The sequence below is a fragment of the Anastrepha ludens genome, chromosome 2 (genome assembly GCF_028408465.1).
Source record: "Anastrepha ludens isolate Willacy chromosome 2, idAnaLude1.1, whole genome shotgun sequence".
In the NCBI taxonomy this organism is placed as follows: domain Eukaryota; kingdom Metazoa; phylum Arthropoda; class Insecta; order Diptera; family Tephritidae; genus Anastrepha; species Anastrepha ludens.
This window is the reverse complement of record NC_071498.1, coordinates 43,210,947-43,231,015: the sequence shown is the minus strand read 5'-3', so window position 1 is coordinate 43,231,015 and position 20,069 is coordinate 43,210,947. Positions and strand designations below refer to the sequence as shown.

The following is a 20,069-nucleotide window of genomic DNA, read 5'->3' as shown; positions in this document are numbered from 1 at the left end:
TCCTCACTACAGTCCTCAATAATGCAAAGAACCCTGTGGCCTTCCACTCTTCTTCCTAAATTTAAACATACTGGTTAAAAAAGTGCATACTTTATTACAAATATAACTTATTACCTTTATTATACTTCCGCTTGCCAAATTTACTTTCGTCAATTTGTACGACTTTTCCAGGACCCCCAATCCCACCCACCGAGTCCTGCCTGTCAATCTGGTATAAACTTACCGCCTCACGGCAGTAATTATACCAGTCGCAAATGGTGGCTGTCGAAAGACAGGATCCCTCCAAATAGTTTTCGAAGCGTACATTTTCGTGCGACCACCGGTGCGCATATGCATACATAAGGTAAAAAATATGTGGCAGCGATATTTTGCATTGCTCGAACCACGTTCCAGTAGCTCTGGACACTCCTGACATCCTCTTGCACTGTCCCTTACTGCACCTAAAGGTACCCAAAGAATCGTTTCCTCTAGCTTGTAGTTTCATTTGGGTCCTATGAGTGCGACAGAGCCTGGAACGCAACACAAGCCCGTTTTCCTCCGCAAATGCCACACACTTTTCCGTTGTGTTCATATTTTGCATTACTTTCGAAAAGTTCCACATAGACTTTATTTCCAACGCCGTCAGACTATGTGGCAAAGAAGTATTACCGGGCGTTGGAATCGCTTTGCTCGTTGTGGGAAGTTCACAATCTGTAAATAAATTTATTACTATGAGATATATTTATAAATAAAATTATAAACTTACCGCTTTCAGGTGGATTCATTCTTAAAATTTTCAATGGTTTCTTTTAAAGACCGTATTTTAACTTTTCACTTGATTTCAAACTTGCACGCTTGAATATATCAGTAACAATATACTACGATGTACTTACCAATAACAATATACGTATCAAAAACAATGGAAAAAATAACATTGGAAAATAACAGTTAAACAAACGGTATACATACGCAGGTTCCTTTGCATTTTACAGGAGCGTCGACTAGAAGGGTTTTTGTAAATTTGTAGAATTTTTGCGTAGAACTCCTTTCGCGTGGGCGGCCTTCGGCCGCGCTTCAAAAAAATAACCATCATCAGTCCAACTCCGACTGCGCAATCCACAGTATTTTTGCGCAAAACTCCTTTCCGTGTTAAAACCATTGAACCCAAAATTAAAACGTCATATGCGTGTATGTAGTAATTTTAATAGAAATAATTAGAATATTAGCATAAAAATCAGTAAAAACACGCGTGTGAGTGTATGTTTGGTGAATTTTAGTGAAATGTTAAAAAATATTGAGTGTAATGTGGCAAATTATAGTGAAGTTCCCGAGGGCATTTTGAATGCAAATAATTAAAATCTTATTATTTTCCGAATAATTTAAAGTTATAAAGTGTGTTCCTTAACATCTCACTAACATCTCCACCAAGTTTCATTAAAAAAAACATTATAGTTTGCCAATAATTCCCAAATATACATTGTTCTAAATTCCAGCCAACGCACATACCGGTATTTCGATAATCTAGGCGGCCAAAACTATTTTAACGTTTTTTATAGTCTTAAATACTTTTATTCATCATCATTTAGACAATGGACTTTTTTTATTGAATTATTATATTATTAACCCTTAAATGACCGTGGTATCTTTAAAGATACAACCATTTTGTACTAGAATAAATAGAAAATGATTTTTTTTTTTGGGTATTTATAGGTTAAATTATATAAAATAGACATCATTATTAATGTTTTAATTATTTATTATCAAATGCCAAGTTTCACAGAAGGTGTCAAATAAAATACATTATTTGAACCAAAAAAAAAATTTAATTGAATAAATAATCTTACGTCAATAAGAACTAAAGCAAAATGAAACAAATTAAAGGAAAAAATTACAAATTTTCATTATCTGATGAATCAGATTCGTTAGGTTGGGCCGGAATGAGTAAACTTAACGTTTCCGGTAAATATGATTTTAATTTTCCTCTTTTCACATTTCTAGTGCTGCTAAATAAAGGGTCTGAACTTAAAAAAAGTCGATTAAAAATGTCTCTATTGCAGCTTTCTCGGGAAAATTTTCTTGCGAAGTCTTGGCGGTAAGTTCTAAAATGTTTATTCCTTACTTCGAAAGTTGCCCAATAGGCTCTAATGCATTTTTTATGATTAATGCACCATGCACTTCTCCGAGTCCACTTTATCTCCGCATGAAATTGTCTCCAATATGACTTTTGACCTATAAATGAGATCATAGTTGATTCCGGTTATTTCAGCAGCTAACTTTGGATCTTCGAAAAATCTCCTGCTTGTGTTACCATCATTCGTGTTTCCAAAGTTAGCTTTTGGCATATCAACAAGCAAGCTAGTCCCGTTACGGAATCTCCGTTGGATTTCAAGTTTCCTGTCTTTCTCGAGCGTTTTTTCCGCTTCTGTCTTTCTTTCTCTGTATTTTCGAACAGGCAACTTGTAGGCAAGATGGAGTATACTCTCAAAGAGTCTTATCCTGGCGTGCAAAACAGATAAACCAAACTCAAGGCATTCGTGGTTAATATCGTGCTTTAAATGCAGCTGATTAAAATCTTTGGATGTAGCGCCACAAATATAGCACTTATTGGTAGAAGTTATGCCAGAAGCAGCGTTTCACACTTGGCCATCTACCATTGACAAGACGAACACGTGACTGACTTTAAAGGTTAAACTATTTAATTCTAAATCCGTAGCTGACAGCGATTTCAAAAATTCAGTTACGAAGTCAATTTCCTCTTTAGTTATGCCCACACTTTCTTTCACAAACCGGAACCTCAAAGGACGACAAAAACGAGCTGAAGAGGGCGTTGGATTTTCCCAAACGACTTTATCACTTTTTCCACAGACTAACCTTAATGGAAGAAAACAGGTTTGGAAGATATTTGAATCACAATCAGTATCACTTGTACTTGTACTTTGATAGGAAAACATCTTCCTTTTTATGTACTTGTAGCCACTTTTTCTTGATTTGTAATTTAAAATGTGAAAAATTGTGCTTAAGAGCTGATATCTGTTCGTCAGAGTATTTTTCACTTGACAAAAGCTCCTGTTGTAAAGAGTTTAATTTTTCGTCCAAATTTGGTAAATTCTGAGCTTGCATGCGGTCGAATAGGTATTTTCGAGTCACAATTCGAACCCCTGAAGTGCCTTGAGAACCTTAAACAAACCAAAAAATAACAAGTATAGAAAACGCTTTTAAAAAAAACTGTTCCATGAAACTTTTGTAATTCCACAATTAATTAATCTGCGGTTTTCTGCGGCTAATTCTACTTTATTCTACATCTCAAAGCATATGTACACAATCTGAAAAAAAAATTCAAGCTTGGACGGACTTGGAAGTATAACTTTCAGCTTAACAAATAAAAAAAATATGTGTAAAAAATGCACTATTTCTCCTTGTCCGGAATTCAATAAACTACGTTATTAATGAACAAAATCTATAAAATATTTATTAAATTTGGAAAAACATACCTGAAGCTTCAATTTCCATCATTAAAACGAGACATATAACTTTAAATATGTTAACTTTACTTTTTTGAAGATTTGTTGCTTGCCGAACGCCGAGCGAGATATGTGTAGTGTGATAAGCAATGAACTTTTGACTGCCAATACGGCGGTAGCGCACGCGAAGAAAAAGCGCGAGAGGGGGAGGAGTGAATACTCTATTGTGTTATCTTTCTATTTTATTCTTTATTAAAATCAATTAATGCATTTTACAAAATTGACTTTTGGCCGCCTAGATTATCAAAATACCGGTATGTGCAACGTAGCAATAATTGCTTTGAAATAACAAAAAAAAAAGTTTTAAAACTTATTCAATCAAGTGTGCTATTTCTCTGTCTATAGCTGTATATATGTAAAATATTCTACTAATAATTATAGTTCAATGATCTTAAGAATATCTTTAAAAATCTTAAATTTTTTGTCATTCATTCATAATTCCAATTTTAGACTTTTCTAGTTTACTCGCCTAAGTTCTATATAATACATACATACATACATACAGATCTGTCTATAGAAGAGATCGCACATATCTAAAATATATGAAAATTAATTCGAATTGTTATTTTTTAAATACCAAAAAATGTAATACAATCATATGCTATTCCTTTAAAATTATAAATTTTAGCGTAAAACAATACCAACAAAGATTTAGTGCTTCTTTAATAAAATTCATTTATTTAGTATTAAATTTTTTATTATCTTAGTTAATTTTTTTCTTGGTAGGTATTCGAGTTTCTTAAAGCAATTAGCGCTTTAGAGAAGAGCGCCGCAAAAAAAAAACACAGTTGTGATCAGTGACGGTAAATGCAGTAAATTCGAAACGCCACATTGCGAAACATCAGCCGCTTTTATTTCGAATGCATCCATAACCTCTAAACCTGATAATGAGTTGCACATGAAAAAGTGTTTGTGTGGATGTTTTTCATTCGGTGAATTATTGAAGTAAAATAAGTTACACAGTCGGCGGCGTTAATTAGAATTTTCGGCGCAGTTAATTCTGATTAAAATTGTAGAGTGACAGACGGTTGTTACGCGGATTAGTGAACAGCTGTGTTTTGCTTAATGCATCGTTTTGTCAGCAAGAGATGGACCGCAGGTAGCAAATACGGGTATTAGCTGCCCTGATACTAAGAAATAATTATTTATTAAAAAAAAATTAAACTGCAATTTCTTAAACTGCTCCGAAATATCAAACAAATTAATGTAATTTCGGACGTGTCAATGCAAACTAGCATTGCACCCAGCCTTTCTTGTTCTCTCTCTTGAAAAGTCTCATTACTTTTCAGTCACAATAGATATTAGCTGTCATTTTTCGGCGTTGTTGCCATCCCCTAATCTGCTTAAATTATTAGAATTGAGTCTAGTTGTCAATCCGCATTAGCTACACTTAATTTCTGAGGTAATTCCAAATGAAGTCCTTAATTCCGATTAACGTTACCGTCTGTCTAGGCTATTAGCCCACACCTCTCACGGGAAGCAAAAAGACCAGATAAGACCGATAGAAAAAGAAAAATTTAAACAAAACAACAAAGGCGTGAGTTATGAAATTGATTGTGGCTTTATTTTCAATTACAAACCAAAAGTGGACTCTGATAGAGAGCACAAACAGAAAATAGAGTATTTGGGCGATTTGAAAGTTTACATCAAACTACGACATCCTTACATTTTAGATATACGATGTGTTCTGCAGTTTCATGTGAAAAATAACGGTGATCATTTTTGTAGAACATTTTAACCCTCTATCTACCCAATAGATAGATATTTATTGTCTCTTTTGCGGAAAAGGGCAAAAATACCCATAACAGAAGAATATAGTGGGTTAAAATGTACCACAGAAATATTTGTCATAAAATTCTACTATAAGTCCCTTAGAAATATTTTTCATAAAATTCTACTACAAGCCCCTTAATAAGTCAAAATTCAACTTAAGCGTCAGAAATAAGTCAAAAAACAAATTGTGAAAGGCTCAATTTTCTTAGTGTGTAATAAAAAAGTTATATTCAATGACTTGTGCGGAATAAAATATATGTATGTAGGCTGTCTGCTTTCACCAAATAAGCAGATGCTTATTATGGCAAAAATATTACAAGGTGGTGCAAAATTAATCACCCAATTTTGTTTGTAAATAACTTTTTTACTATGTGAGTGATGGGAATCTTTATTTTGATCTTTACGCGCTCCATTGTTTGTGTGTTTGTTTACTGCAGCTGTCTAGTTCACAAGCATCATATATGATTAGTGTACGACGAAATTTGCAAAAATTATGAATTTTCCGAATACTCCATTTGTACTAAAGAACAACATCAAGACGCCACAAATAGGAGAAGGAACTCTGCCACACAAAGGGTGTAAGCGCCTATTATATATATGCATGGATTTTCCGATAGAGTGAATACTTTTGCGCCACCTTGTATGTAATAATACATACATACTATTCATCAACTTCGTTCTTCGTGTTGTTTTATAACAACGTAAAAAAAAGTTTAACTGTCCTCCTATAAAATAAAGTATACGCAGTGGATACCTCCATATACGTTTCCCCTCTTGAAACTTTAGAGTTCTTTAAAAAATTCAATTCATGATAAAGTGATAAACTGAATATGCAGAATTACTGTATAAAATCTATGGTTTCACGTGCATATGAAATTTTTCATGGTGCCTGGCATATAAAGGCGTAGCTTACTCTTTTTTTTCGCCAAGACTTAGCAAATGGCGAATAGATGAAGCAAATGAACATACAGTGGCTCACAGCCTTTTTCATGAAGTTTTTGTTTATGAATTTAAATTATTGCAGAATGAAAAATTGTCGCAAATTAAAAAAAATTGTAAATATGTAAATGCAAATACGGCCGCCGTAGCCGAATGGGTTGGTGCGTGATTACCATTCGGAATTCACAGAGAGGTCGTTGGTTCGAATCTCGGTGAAAGCAAAATTAATAAAAACATTTTTCTAATAGCGGTCGCCCCTCGGCAGGCAATGGCAAACCTCCGAGTGTATTTCTGCCATGAAAAAGCTCCTCATAAAAATATCTGCCGTTCGGAGTCGGCTTGAAACTGTAGGTCCCTCCATTTGTGGAACAACATCAAGACGCACACCACAAATAGGAGGAGGAGCTCGGCCAAACACCTAACAGAAGTGTACGCGCCAATTATTTATTTTTTTTTATGTAAATATTTAGCTGAATGATTTGCTAACATAATGAGTAGAGCAGAATTCGTGGAAATATGGGACTATATTCACACTACGGGATGAAATGCAAACATAATGCGGTATCTTTGCTCACAACTTATTTCATTTAAGCACTCGTTTATGTTGTGGCGGCGGCTAATCGCTTGTTTAACTATATTGAATTTCTAGTTTATGTAACTAGCGCACAGTTATTGTTCTATGCAATTTTTAGTATGTTTGTGATCGGCAAGTGGACAGTATAAAAATATATAAAAAATGAGCCGACGTACTACGATTGAACATCGAGAACTGGTCATCAAGCATTTTCAAAGCGGAAGGTCGCAGCGAAAAATTGCGGAATTGTTTGAGTAGTGCTACAGTACAAAGTATCATTGAACGCTTCATTCATGAAAATCGGGTGCAACATAAAGGCCGATGTGCCCCAAATAAAATTGTTGACGAACGTGATGAGCGTTTAATTGTTCGAAAAATAAAAGAAAACCCAATGCTATCGGCTCCAAAACTGCTAAACGAAATTCAGCAGGATCGTGAAAAGGATTTTAATGGTCGAACAGCACGAAAGAATCCATTCATAAATAAAAAAAATCAATTGAGCCGAGTTGCCTGCGCCAGAGAGCTAGAAATTAAAGATTTTGATTTCTGTAAAACGGTAATATTTTCTGACGAGCCCAAATTCAACCCATTCGGCTCAGATGGAATGTCTTACGTCTGGCGGAATGGAATGCCTTACAAAGTTCCACAAAAGCAACATTAAACCGACTGTGAAACATGGTGCTGGCAGTGTAATGGTATGGCATGTATGTCAGTAGGAGGAAATTAAGTGTTTGTCTAGGGTATTATGGACAAAACAATGTACCTCAATATTCTAAAAGATAATCTAATCCAAAGTGCTGCGCAACTTGGAATACCTCAAGATTTCCCTTCCTACCAGAACAACGATCCTAAACATAAGGCGGCAATCGTGCAGACATGGCTCAAATGAAACTGTCCACATTTAGTGCAACCACCGGCTCAATCACCTGACATGCACGTCAAGGAGAATTTATGGTCATTACTGGAAACAAAAGAACGGAAACATCACATAAGCAACAGAGATTAGATAAAAACCGTAATTTTGGAGGAGTGGAACCAAATCGGACCGGAAGTAACGAAAAAGCTAGTGGAGTCAATGCTAGAAAGGTTAAATCGTACTGAATCATTACTACACCATTAGTTTAACTTAAATTTAAGAAAAAATGAATACTGCATGAAAAAAGCTGTGGCATAAAATTTTGAACTGTTCTGTGTTTTTGTTTTTTTATTTATATTTTTTATTTAAAGCTTTAAAAAATATATGAAGTACCTTTTTTAAAATGCAATTGCGTATAAATTATTTCATATTTAAATTTTTTCAAAAAAAGTTTTACCTTTCAAAATACAGCTTTCGAAGTTTTAGTAGTTCGCCTGCATGAAATAGCTGTGAGCCACTGTATGTCGGCAACGCGGGAAGAGAGCTTCTTAAGGGTACCCGGTGGTATAGAGCACGAAAATTTCACCTATTTTCACGATTTTTTTTTGCCATTGAAAATTTAAAAAACGCTGTTTCAACTTTTCGGGCTTATTAGTACGTTTATTGAGCATACAAAAACATTTTTTTTTTTTTGAAACAATATTTATTATTATAAAAATGCCGCTGAAGCTGACCCTCTCGAAAAATCGAAACCGGACGGCGTAGAGGATTTCGAGACTTCTACTCATCTGAAACACAAAATTCAAGAAGATTCTTAATCAGAAAGAGTGTAGTTATGGTCGGAACTAGAACAAATCGAAAAAATTAAAAATTGACAATATGGCGCACTTTTGAAAAAAAAGTTCGTAAAATCGGGGTTTTTTCACGAATTTTTTAGTTTAAAAATAAGAAATTATTTAAATAAAATTATGATTCTAGTTCCGACGATAGCGATACATGTTGTGAACAACATACCCAAATTTCAAGTGATTAGGTTGAATAGTTTTTTTGTTTTCATCCCTGCCGTGCCGAAAAAAGTCGTTTCGAGATAAATGAGTTTAAAGTTTGAGCTACAAGAGCGCACGGACCGCTCTCTACCTGGTTAAGGGACCGTAGAAGCTATACTATTGAGAATTTCCGCACGAAAATTTCACAGTGTATTCTTAAGATGCTATACTTTCGAAATATCAAAAAAACAAATAATTGATTTATTAAAATTTCTACTCGTATACCACCTGGTTCCCTTAAATTACATGTGCTGGTAGGGCAGTGCAGCCTAATGAGCTATAGCCATACTCGCTAGCGGCGAATCTTACTGGATAACTTTGTTGTTGCTGTTACATGCAAACTTTTCGTCAAATTAATCGAGCATAGAGATAGCGAGCGAGGAAATGGCGAATAGAAGAGGCCTAATATACAATAATATATTTATAAATGCGTATACTTCAGGAATATAAAAATGTTGAGCAATCATTTTAAGTAACACATAGGCTATACATACATACATACATTTGTACAAACAAATATAAGCAATCAAAATTGTATTTAATCACAATTCGTTGATCGCATAGTTTTCATCAATAACAGATTCCCAAATTGTTTACGAAGCTCGCTCTAAAAAAATTAACAGGTAAGTTATCAGTTTTCAAATTTATTTAATAGTTCTTTTGCTTATTTTTACTAACCAAATAATAATAATAATAAATACTTACTTAATATAGATACCCTTCAATCATTATTTATCCAATTTGTTTTAAAATAGCGATTCAATTTTTCTTTTTCTAGTTGCCATTGATCTGATCGTCCAGCATATACGCGATTTCCTCAACAATCGTTCGCGTTACGGCTCGTCGACGAACATCGCCTACTGCACGAATGCCGATCACGAGCATGGCAATACCAATGGCATCGGATTTAGAGGTACTACTGCTGCCAGTGGCGGCGGAGGTAGGACGGCTCCACGTTGCTGTGTGCGCTTAGTAATCCCTGAACCAACTGCTACTAACAACAAATACACCAAAGGCAATCATGCAATGGCGTATATAAGACCGCATTGATGCAATGAAAAATATATTTAAAAGCAAAAAGAAAAAGATTTAAAAATTTTTTTTTTTTAAATTAACCAAAGTGCACTGCTGGTTACTAAAACAGCTGCTTAGCGCAATACTTTGTACTCGTACTACCAAAAACGCAATGTGATAACAATTTTATTTAAATCCTAAAAGGCATATGTACTCGTATTAACAAAATATATAAGCACTTAAATTATGTTATAACACTTTTATGGTTAGTTGAATTAGTTTGTTAAAAAACAAAAATATACTAAAAATTTTTTGTTCTGCTGTAATTAATTCAAGTCATTAAAACAATAACTATCTAAGAAGAGCTATTGCAGCATAATTTTAAGTACTAAAAACAGGTTTATGAAACGTTTAACTATGCACCCTTTTGCTCAATGCAGTTATTTTGAAAAATATGCACCGCTTATAAAACTAATAGAGTAAAATGCAATTTCGATTTTAATTTCAGAAAATTTAAAAATACAGGGTTGCCCATATTCGACGGACACATGTGCCATTCGATGACTCTTTGGGTCCATTCCAATCGACGAGGCTTGCCCGCAGGCAACAATCTTTGCGTCAATTGAATATTATACGGGAATAAATGCAAATCAATGCGGATAATTCGTTGTAAAGTGGTCCGAGCAATGCCCAGCTGCTGAGAACGGCGATTTTGGGATGTCCTTGGCGACACTGACCCGTACAAGAGCAATATTCTCATCCGATCGCTCACCAGTCGAAAACCTTTCGTAGAAACGTTTAATGGTGTTCTTAGAAGCCACACTTTTCACATTATTTAATTTTTTAAACGCACGTTGAGTTTTCACAATTGACTTCTTTTGTTGAATGTAAATTTCAACAACTTGGGAGCGCTCGCGTGGCGTGTACTGTTCCATTGTAAAAATCTGCTTGGACTGATGCTTCCAACGCGGTATGTCATTAAGCGATCTGACGTCTCTGTCAAAAGATACAGGGTTGCCAGATAGGTCCGTCAAATATTAACAACCCTGTAACTGTGGTCACAAGCCATAACAGCATAGCCTAACGGTGTGTCTTGCGTTTTGCAACTATAATCAAGTACAGGGTGGCGCACGAATCGTGCTACAAAAACAAAACGTAATAACTTTTTTTCTAATCAATGTATTTAACTTTTTGTTTTTTTATTGTATAGATAATTCAATTTTATTTTATGTAACTAATTATATTAGTTTTGAAAATAATAGAACGTAAATGACCTCCATGCTCATTCACGCATATGCGACACCTGATGAGAAAATTGTTCATTGCGCACTGAAGGGTTGAAGTCGGGATCGCCTCAATTATTGTTGTGATGGACTGCTTCAATTCAGTCAAATTATATTACTTGGTTTTGCTTTATACACCTCTTGTTTGAGATAACCCCATAAAAAAAAAATCTGGTGCAGTGAGGTCAGGTGACCTTGGGGGCCAGCGGAAAGTGGAATTTCTGGATATCAATTTATTTCTAAATTTTCGTTGGAGCTCCTCCATAACCGGTCTGGCTATATGTGCAGTTGCTCCATCTTGCTGGAACCAAATGCTGTTAAAAGGGATACGTCTTCGCCGCAGTTCTGGATAAAAAAACTCCTTCAACATGTTTAAATAACGGTCCCCATTTACAGTCGCTGTTACACCGTTTTCTTCGAAGAAGTATGACCCGACAATGCACCTTGATGAAACTGCGCACCACACTGTGACTCGTTCTGGGTGCAGTTCCATGGAGTATTTGCGGATTTGATTGACTCCATATACGGCAATTTTGCTTGTTTACATTGCCGTTTAGATCAAAATGGGCCTCATCAGACATAAACAAGCAATTTATGAAGTTGTTGTCTTCTTCGGCCATTTCAATAATTTTTTGCCAAAATTCCAGGCGAATAGGCAAATCCAGAGGGTTTAATTTGCTTGTGATTTGAACTTTGTACGGAAACAAGTTTAAGTCATCATGAACTATCCGCTGCAATGACCGTCTGCTAACTCCAATTTGCGCCGACAAGTTACGAGTCGAAACTCTTGGATTTGCCTGAATTGACGATGCTACAGCCGCGATTGTGGCTTCGACCCCAACATGGGGATCTCGATGGTACGGTCTGCGTGCGATGCTTCCAGATTCAGCAAACATGTTCACCAGCCTCATAATGGTCCATCTGCTCGGGGGAGTGCCGCCAAACTCCCGCCTAAATTCCCTTTGGACAGAAATGATGGACTGCAAAGCATGGTACCGCTGCACTATCCAAATCCTCTTTTCGGTATCCCAAGCCTCCATTTTTTGTAAATCTAAATACTAATCTGCAAAATAAAAAAAAAAAAGCCGATTACTCACACAGAAAAAAAGTTATTACGTTTTGTTTTTGTAGCACGATTCGTGCGCCACCCTGTATTTGTTTCTCGTTAATCGATATTCGATAGGACGGGGAGATTTCAATTATGATAGATGGACCACAGATTTACTAAAAATAAAAAAAATTAGTGCACGTTAAATATCTAAATTTTTTCAGGGACATTAAGTGCGCATGAACAAAAAAAAATGAAAATTTGGTACTGTTTTTACTCTTCTTATTTAGTTTCATTAAATTTTTTTCATTTCAAAACACGACATAGTTACCTAAAACTGGTTAATTTAGTAGGCAATAGACTTTTCTAAATTTTGTATTATATATAAGGTGCGTTTCATAATCATAAGACACCTTTGGTATACACTTTTTGCACTACGATAAGCTCACTTTTACTTTCCGGAGTAGCTTTTATTTGTCGTCTTTTTAACAATTATAGACTTAAGACTTTCAATTGTTTCTGGTGCAAAAACTCACTCTAGTTTGTAGAACCGTTATCTTTTTTCAAGAAGCTGCACTTTTGCTAGTCTTTTCGGCGTTTCATAATGATAAGACACTAGTCGAAAACAAGCTTCTGAAGAGATAGAAGGTGCTGATTGTTGTTTTGGGTGACTTTAATTATAATTTTATTCAATTTAACCCAAAATGCCGAGGAGTTCAATATTTATGCTTTCCATTTCAATTCAACCGGGTCATGTTCTTCGATTTCGATATAACTCAAATATGTTGTTCTCTGGTCAAAATAATGAGACACGCATTTTTTTTGTTCGCCCGAAAAAAATTTTTTTTAAGAGCTATCGGCAATTTTGTTTTTCGGCTCAAAATCGATTTTTTTTAATTATATAAGAAATTTTTTTTTTAAATGCCCATAACTTAGTCAAAAATGAACCGATTTTAATGATTCTGGGTCCAAAATGATCGTCATTACTTACACGAGCGACTTTATGTAGAAACAATTGCAAAAAAGTAGTTGAAAATTTTTTATTTAGCATATTTGAGTTACATCGAAATCGAAGAACATGTCCCGAATAGCCCGGTTGAATTGAAATGGAAAGCATCTATAAAATTATCACAAGAGGAGCATGGACAAATTTTCGCCTACAAGGCTTGTCGTTGTATTTATTATGCGGAATTTTTTACGGAGTCCTGAGAATTGCAACATTTTGAAGCAAATTACTACTATCAAGTCGATAACAGCGAGCAATCATAAGAAAAGCTTCTATTAACTCGACTAAGTCTTGCGCCAACTTGGCCGGAGCCCATCTTTTGCTACGGCAATTTGCAATTTGCTGAAAAACACCTAGACACCAACTGGTACCCAGTAAGATATTTGGAATATTTTTAATGTTGCCCAATTTCATATTATTTTTTAAAAAGGTTATATTTTCGGGTGAAAAAAATGGAGCCTTGATAGACCCAATGGTTTTTTTAAATTATTGGATAGATTTGTTCAAGAGCCCCTTTTTATTTTCCAAGCGCAACTTTGGTGGAGGTTCTGTTATAGTTTGGGGTGCATTTACATCGAAAACAACTCTTGAGCAACTCTACAATTTACATCATCGCGAATGAATAGTGGGAACTACAAAAACGTTTTGGAAAATAGTCTTTTACCTTTTATTCGGGAAGCAGGGAAACAAGGCAGTATTTTACCGATTGTTCCATAGAAATTACGGACTGGCCGGCGTGTTCTCCAGATCTAAACCCAATAGAAAACATTTGGGGTATATTAGGCAGAAGAGTTTATGCCCAATTTGACAGCACCAACGAGCTTAAAGCGGCAATTAAGGCAGAATAGGCTTCCCTAGATGTAAATTTACTTAAAAAGTTAGCAGAATCGATGAAAAAAGGGTTATTTTGTGTCGCTAAAGCAAACTGTGCTTCCATAGAATACTAAAATATTCTAGACGATAGAAAATAAATTTGAAAAAAATATATTTTTGTTAAACGATCACTTAATTAAAAAGTGTGTTATACTTTCTGAATCACCTAAACAAATTTTGTGTGTATTAAAAAAGTTCCAAATTGTGTAATGAAACAGATAACTTTTGTTACTTTAATCGATGTGCAACATTTGTATTTTCCTCTGAAATCTATAAATTAAAATATCATACAATACTTTGAAGAATTAGGGGTGTCTTATGATTATGAAACGCAACTTATATATATATAATTGGCGCGTACACCCTTTTTGGGTGATTGGCCGAGCTCTTCCTCCTATTTGTGGTGTGCGTCTTGATGTTGTTCCACAAGTGGAGGGACCTACAGTTTCAAGCCGACTCCGAATGGCAGATATTTTTTATGAAGAGCTTTTTCTTGGCAGAAATACGCTCGGAGGTTTGCCATTGCTTGCCGATGAGCGAACGCTATTAGAAACAACTTTTTCTTCGTTTTGGTGCTTCACGGTGTTTTGAACCTACGTCTTCCGAATGGTAGTCACGCACCAACCCATTCGGCTGCCGTAAATTTAAATTATTATACATTATTTTAAAAAGCGTGCCCATTTAGTACATTTTTAGGTTTCCTAATTTTTATAAATTATAAATTTTACAAATACGCGCCAATTACATTATATTAATAGGTATATTTATAAGTTCGTGCGGTTTTACAACAGATGGCGTAACTTGATTATTATTCCATCGATCCACATTTCCAAACATTCATTGGAGAGCTACTGTCGTAAGGCACAAACGTCAGTATAAGTTTTTTATTTGAAGCGTAAACAACAATATTTTTACCACACTTGAAAATGTCGAATTTCGTGCCAAATAAAGTGTTTTTGCGGGGAATTCTTCTTCATTATTTTAATATGAAGAAAAAAGCAGCCGAAAGTCATCGTATCTTGGTGGAAGTTTATGGTGAGCATGCTCTATCTGAGCGAACGTGCCAGAAGTGGTTTGCACGCTTTAAAAGTGGTGATTTTGGCTTGGAAGACGAAGAACGCGAGGGTGCGCCGCCAAAGTTCATGGATACCGAATTGGAGGAATTGCTCGATCAAGATCCGGCTCAAACGCAAGAAGAGGTTGCAAAAACTTTGGGAGTTGATCAATCAACCATTTCCAAACGTTTAAAAGCCATGGGAATGATCCGAAAGGTAGGCCATTGGGTGCCGTATGAATTGAAGCCAAGAGACGTTGAACGCCGTTTTATGGCATGCGAACAACTGCTTCAACGGCACAAAAGAAAGGGTTTTTTGCATCGAATTGTGACTGGCGATGAAAAGTGGGTCCATTACGACAATCCAAAACGTCGGGCAACGTATGGATACCCTGGCCATGCTTCAACATCGACGTCGGCGCAGAATATTCATGGCCTGAAGGTTATGCTGTGTATCTGGTGGGACCAGCTGGGTGTTGTGTATTATGAGCTACTGAAACCGAATGAAACGATTACGGGGGATGTCTACCGACGACAATTGATGCGTTTGAGCCGAGCACTGCGAGAAAAACGGCCGCAATACGCCGATAGACACGACAAAGTTATTTTGCAACATGACAATGCTCGGCCACATGTTGCACAAGTGGTCAAAACATACTTAGAAACGCTCAAATGGGATGTCCTACCCCACCCGCCGTATAGTCCAGACCTTGCGCCATCCGATTACTATCTCTTCCGATCGATGCAACATGGCCTGGCTGACCAGCACTTCCGTAATTACGATGAAGTCAAAAAATGGATCGATTCGTGGATTGCGGCAAAACCGACCGAATTTTTCACAAAGGGAATCCGTGAATTGCCAGAAAGATGGGAAAAAGTAGTAGTAAGCGATGGACAATATTTTGAATATTAAATTTGTAACCATTTTACGTCAATAAAGTTTCAAATTTCGAAAAAAAAAACCGCACGAACTTATTCATAGTCCTATTATATATTATTAATTTTTATAAAATTTCCTTGATTTAGTGACACATTTACTAAACCAATTTAAACTAGTTAGTGTACTATTTTTTTTTTTAATTTTATTATTATATTTTTTGCTTAGATCGAAATGGTTCGACGGTACGTTTTTCAAAAACATAATAATTTTTAACCTTTATACTTTTCTTTATTTTATTAATTTCTTAATATTCAACAAAAATTATTACAGTTTAGTACAAATTTTGATTTAGAACAATTTATATATTATTATTTTCAAATTTTGATATAATTTTTTTTTTATTTGAAACAATAATTTAGTAAACTTTTTACTTTTCTTTATGTTGTTAATTTCTTAATACTTTATTTATTAGGCGACATATTTAACTAAAAATAATGCAATTTAGTACAATAAATTTTGTAATTTTTGTGATTTCTAAATTTGTATGTAATATATTTTCCAAAACTGATAATTTAGTACGGTCACTTTAGTACATTGCATTTTTCTACATTTTGTAATTTTGTTTCAATATCTAAATTATTAGGCCAAAATTTATTGCAAAAACGTGCCTATTTAGTACATTTAAAAATATACCAATTTTTATTAAATTTCGTGGGTTTTTTAATTTTTAAGTGATATATTGCCCAAAAGATATTAGTTTAGTACCCTAAATATTTTTTATAATTTTATTATTCGAATTATGATGGTGATGTATTTAAAAAAAACTTGAAATTTTTATTAAAATCTAAATTATTAAATTATAAATTACAATATATAACAAAAATAATAATTTAGTACACTTATAACTTTCTTCATTTTATAAGTCTTATTTAATATCTGAATTAGGCGCCGTTTTTTCCAAAAATATGCCAACTCAGCAAATTTTTATGTTTTCTAATTTTTATTAAATTTTCTTGATATCTAAATTTTTAAGTGACATATTTACAAAAAATATTTTAATTTAGTACACTTTAATTTAATTAATATGTAAATTATTAGACGTCATGTACAATGATAGATTGCAAATTTAGTACACGTTATGCTTTTTAGCACACAATACGTTTAACAAAAAATTTTAAAATTTATTAGGCGATATATTTAACGAAAAATAATACAATTTAGTACGTTTTTCAATTCTCAAATTTTTGTGATTTCCAAACTTTTACGTGACATACAGGGTCCGGCACTCCAAGTGTAACCAACTTCAGACCACTCGCGCAGCTGATGCACGGGCACACATTTTTTACTTTGAATTGAATAAAAGTAATTTTCCAAACTAAATTTATTTTTAATTGGTTACACTTCGAGTGCCAGACCCTGTATATACCAGACCGTGATAATTTAGTGGTGCCGAATGTATATATTTAATTTTTTTTTGTATATATCTAAATTAATCGGCGGAATTTTTTCAAAAATGTGCTAATTTAGTACATTTTTCAGTCGTTTATTTTTTATTCAACTTTCTTGATTTCGAGATTTTTATATGACATAGTTCCAAAAAAAAAATTTATTTAGTACACTTTATATTTGTTTTAAATTTTTTTAGTTTTTTTTTTATATCTAAACTACTGTAATACAAAAATTATAATTTAGGGCACTTATAACTTTCTTAATTTTAAAAATTTTTTGATCTGGATAAGATGTTTTTTTTAATGTGTAAATTTAGTACATTTTTAAATTTCCTAATTTTTATAAAATTTTTGTGTCTTCTAAATTTTTATGAGACATATTTTAGTACACTTCATGGTTTTCTTAATTTTATAATTTGTGTTTTTTTTTTATATCTAATTATTAGATGATATATTGTTCAAAAAAAACATTAACTTAGTACACTTTTTTTTCTTAATTTACAATTTTTCCTTAATATTTCAATTATTATTAAATATAGGTACATTTACTAATTTTAAAAATCCAACCCGAGTCAAGAAGCTATCGAGAGCCAGATTCCTAGTGAAGATATAAAGATATATAAATAGTTGGCGCCACTTCGCGAATCGTTTTAGAGCTTAGTGCAAAATTAAAAAAAAGCATCGAATCTGTCGAAGTCAAAAGCGATTTATATTTTGAGATCTCAAAGTGTAGACTTACGTCTGTTAAATTATTAAAGATCTAAGATTTTAAGTTAGTTTTACAAAACTTTTTCATTTAATTTGTATTGTTTTGATTCACATTAACTCAGTTAATGCATTCAAGCCCGTACAATTTTCTGAAATTAAATTCGAAATGTTATAGAAGTAATACACTGCACGTAAATTTGTTTAAACAGAAAACAGTTCTTAAAAAACTTAATACTAAAATTCATATTTAACCTTTGTGTTTGAAACTGAGGCGTGAAATATTTAAGAGGCACAACTAATGTGCTTTGGAAACAGGTGATTTTTGGGATTGGGATTTGATCTAAATTCATTTTTTCATTATATTCGTTTTTTTCGTTTTTTTGTTATTTGTTTTATGAAACTGGTTGCCTAATTTTTGTGTGTTAAGCACTACTTTTTGGGTACAAAAGCGCCCGGCACGCTAAGGTTATGAGAAAAGTGGTGGATAAATCCCATAAAAACGTGGTCTTGGACGTTTTTACTGCTACTTTTCTCAAAAACCTGGCGGGCCAGAAACTTGAACTTACACCTGTGTTCACAATAAAAGCAGCGTAAGATATTGCAAAGTTTTGACTTCTTATATATGTATAGATTTTATTTAATTTTTTATAAAAATCTGGTTATCACTACAACAAAAACCATATATCTTAGGGTTTCGAACTTTGTAAAAGACTTAAAACAAATTCCACAAATTTTCATCAAAAAAAATTTGTAAATTTTCATAAAAATGTTTACAAAGAGTGCTAGTACGCAGTTCCATAGCCCATTGAATTTTCGCATAATAAAGGTTTAGTTTTTTTTGCCGGTGGTTTTGGGCATTTTTCCCACATAAAAAAAATCGACAAAAAATTGTAGTCAGAAAAAAAACATCAAAAATCTCCGCAAATTTGGTGCCACTTTAAGTAACCACTTAATTATTGCCGAAATTCCATACTTAAAGCGTTTCTAAAAATTTTTTAATTCTAATTGAAAAGTTTAAATTTTTAACAAAATTGTTTGAATTGTTTCAAATTCAAAGTTAAGAACCCTAACTTATATGGTTTTGTTTTTGTTCTATAAACTATTAGGTGCGCAAGTAAGTTCTCGCTGTTTTTTTTTTTTTTTTTTTTTTTGTTTGATGAAAATACAACTTTATTCTCAAAAAATGGTTACAAGTGAAACATTGAAAGTATTGCCCATCGCTGGCTACTACTTTTTTCCATCTTTCTGGTAGATCTCGTATACCGTCGCGGTACAACTGTTCATCTTTTGAGGCTATCCACGGATCAAGCCATTTTTTGATGTCTTCATATGAATGGAACTGTTGGTCAGCTAGACTATCGATTGGAACAGGTGATAATCGGACAGCGCAATATCTGGAGAATATCGCGGGTGGTGTAGGATTTCCAATTTCAGTGTTTCCAGGTAGGTTTTAACGGGTTTGGCAACGTAAGGCCAAGCGTTGTCATACTGTAGAATCACTTTTTCATGCCTCTCCGCGTATTGCGACCGCTTCTTACGCAGTGTTCGGCTCAATCGCATCAATTGAAGTCGATACCAATCCCCAGTGATGGTTTCGCTTGGTTTTAACATTTCATAATAAATCACTCCAACTTGGTCCCTCCAAATACATAGCATAACCTTCGCAGCGTGAATATTCGGCCGAGGCGACGACGTAGAAGCATGACAGAGCAGTCCCTATGACTTTCTTTTCTTTGGATTTCTGTAATGAATCCATCTTTCATCACCCGTCAGGATGCGATGAAGAAAATCCTTCCTTTTTAGCCGCTGGAGCAGTTGTTCACAGGTGAAAAAACGACGTTCAATATCCTTTGGTTTTAACTCATAAGGAACCCAAGTCTCCTGCTTCTGAATCATTCCCAAAGCATGCAATCGCTTGGAAATGGATTGGCGGGTAACTTCTAACACTGAAGCAAGCTCTTCTTACGTTTGACACGGATCCTCATTGAGCAATGCCTCCAATTCAGCGTCTTCGAAGTTTTTAGCCTTCCTTCACGCGGACGGTTGTCAACATTAAAATCACCGTCT

The 20,069-nt window shown here is 34.2% G+C and overlaps 1 protein-coding gene across 3 annotated transcripts in view; it reads left to right on the top strand.

The window, feature by feature from the left end:
- Positions 1-20,069, top strand: part of LOC128869765 (uridine-cytidine kinase) — a 33,146-nt gene that overhangs the window by 11,915 nt on the left and 1,162 nt on the right. The window contains exon 7 of one of the 3 annotated variants that reach the window (XR_008455363.1): positions 9,467-9,967. Coding sequence is in view for 2 of the 3 variants with exons in the window: in XM_054112377.1 (XP_053968352.1) it covers positions 9,467-9,628 (162 nt within the window). In the remaining variant the exon portion in view is untranslated. The remainder of the gene's footprint in view (positions 1-9,466; positions 9,968-20,069) is intronic. The other 2 variants (XM_054112380.1, XM_054112377.1) reach the window with 2 other exon arrangements.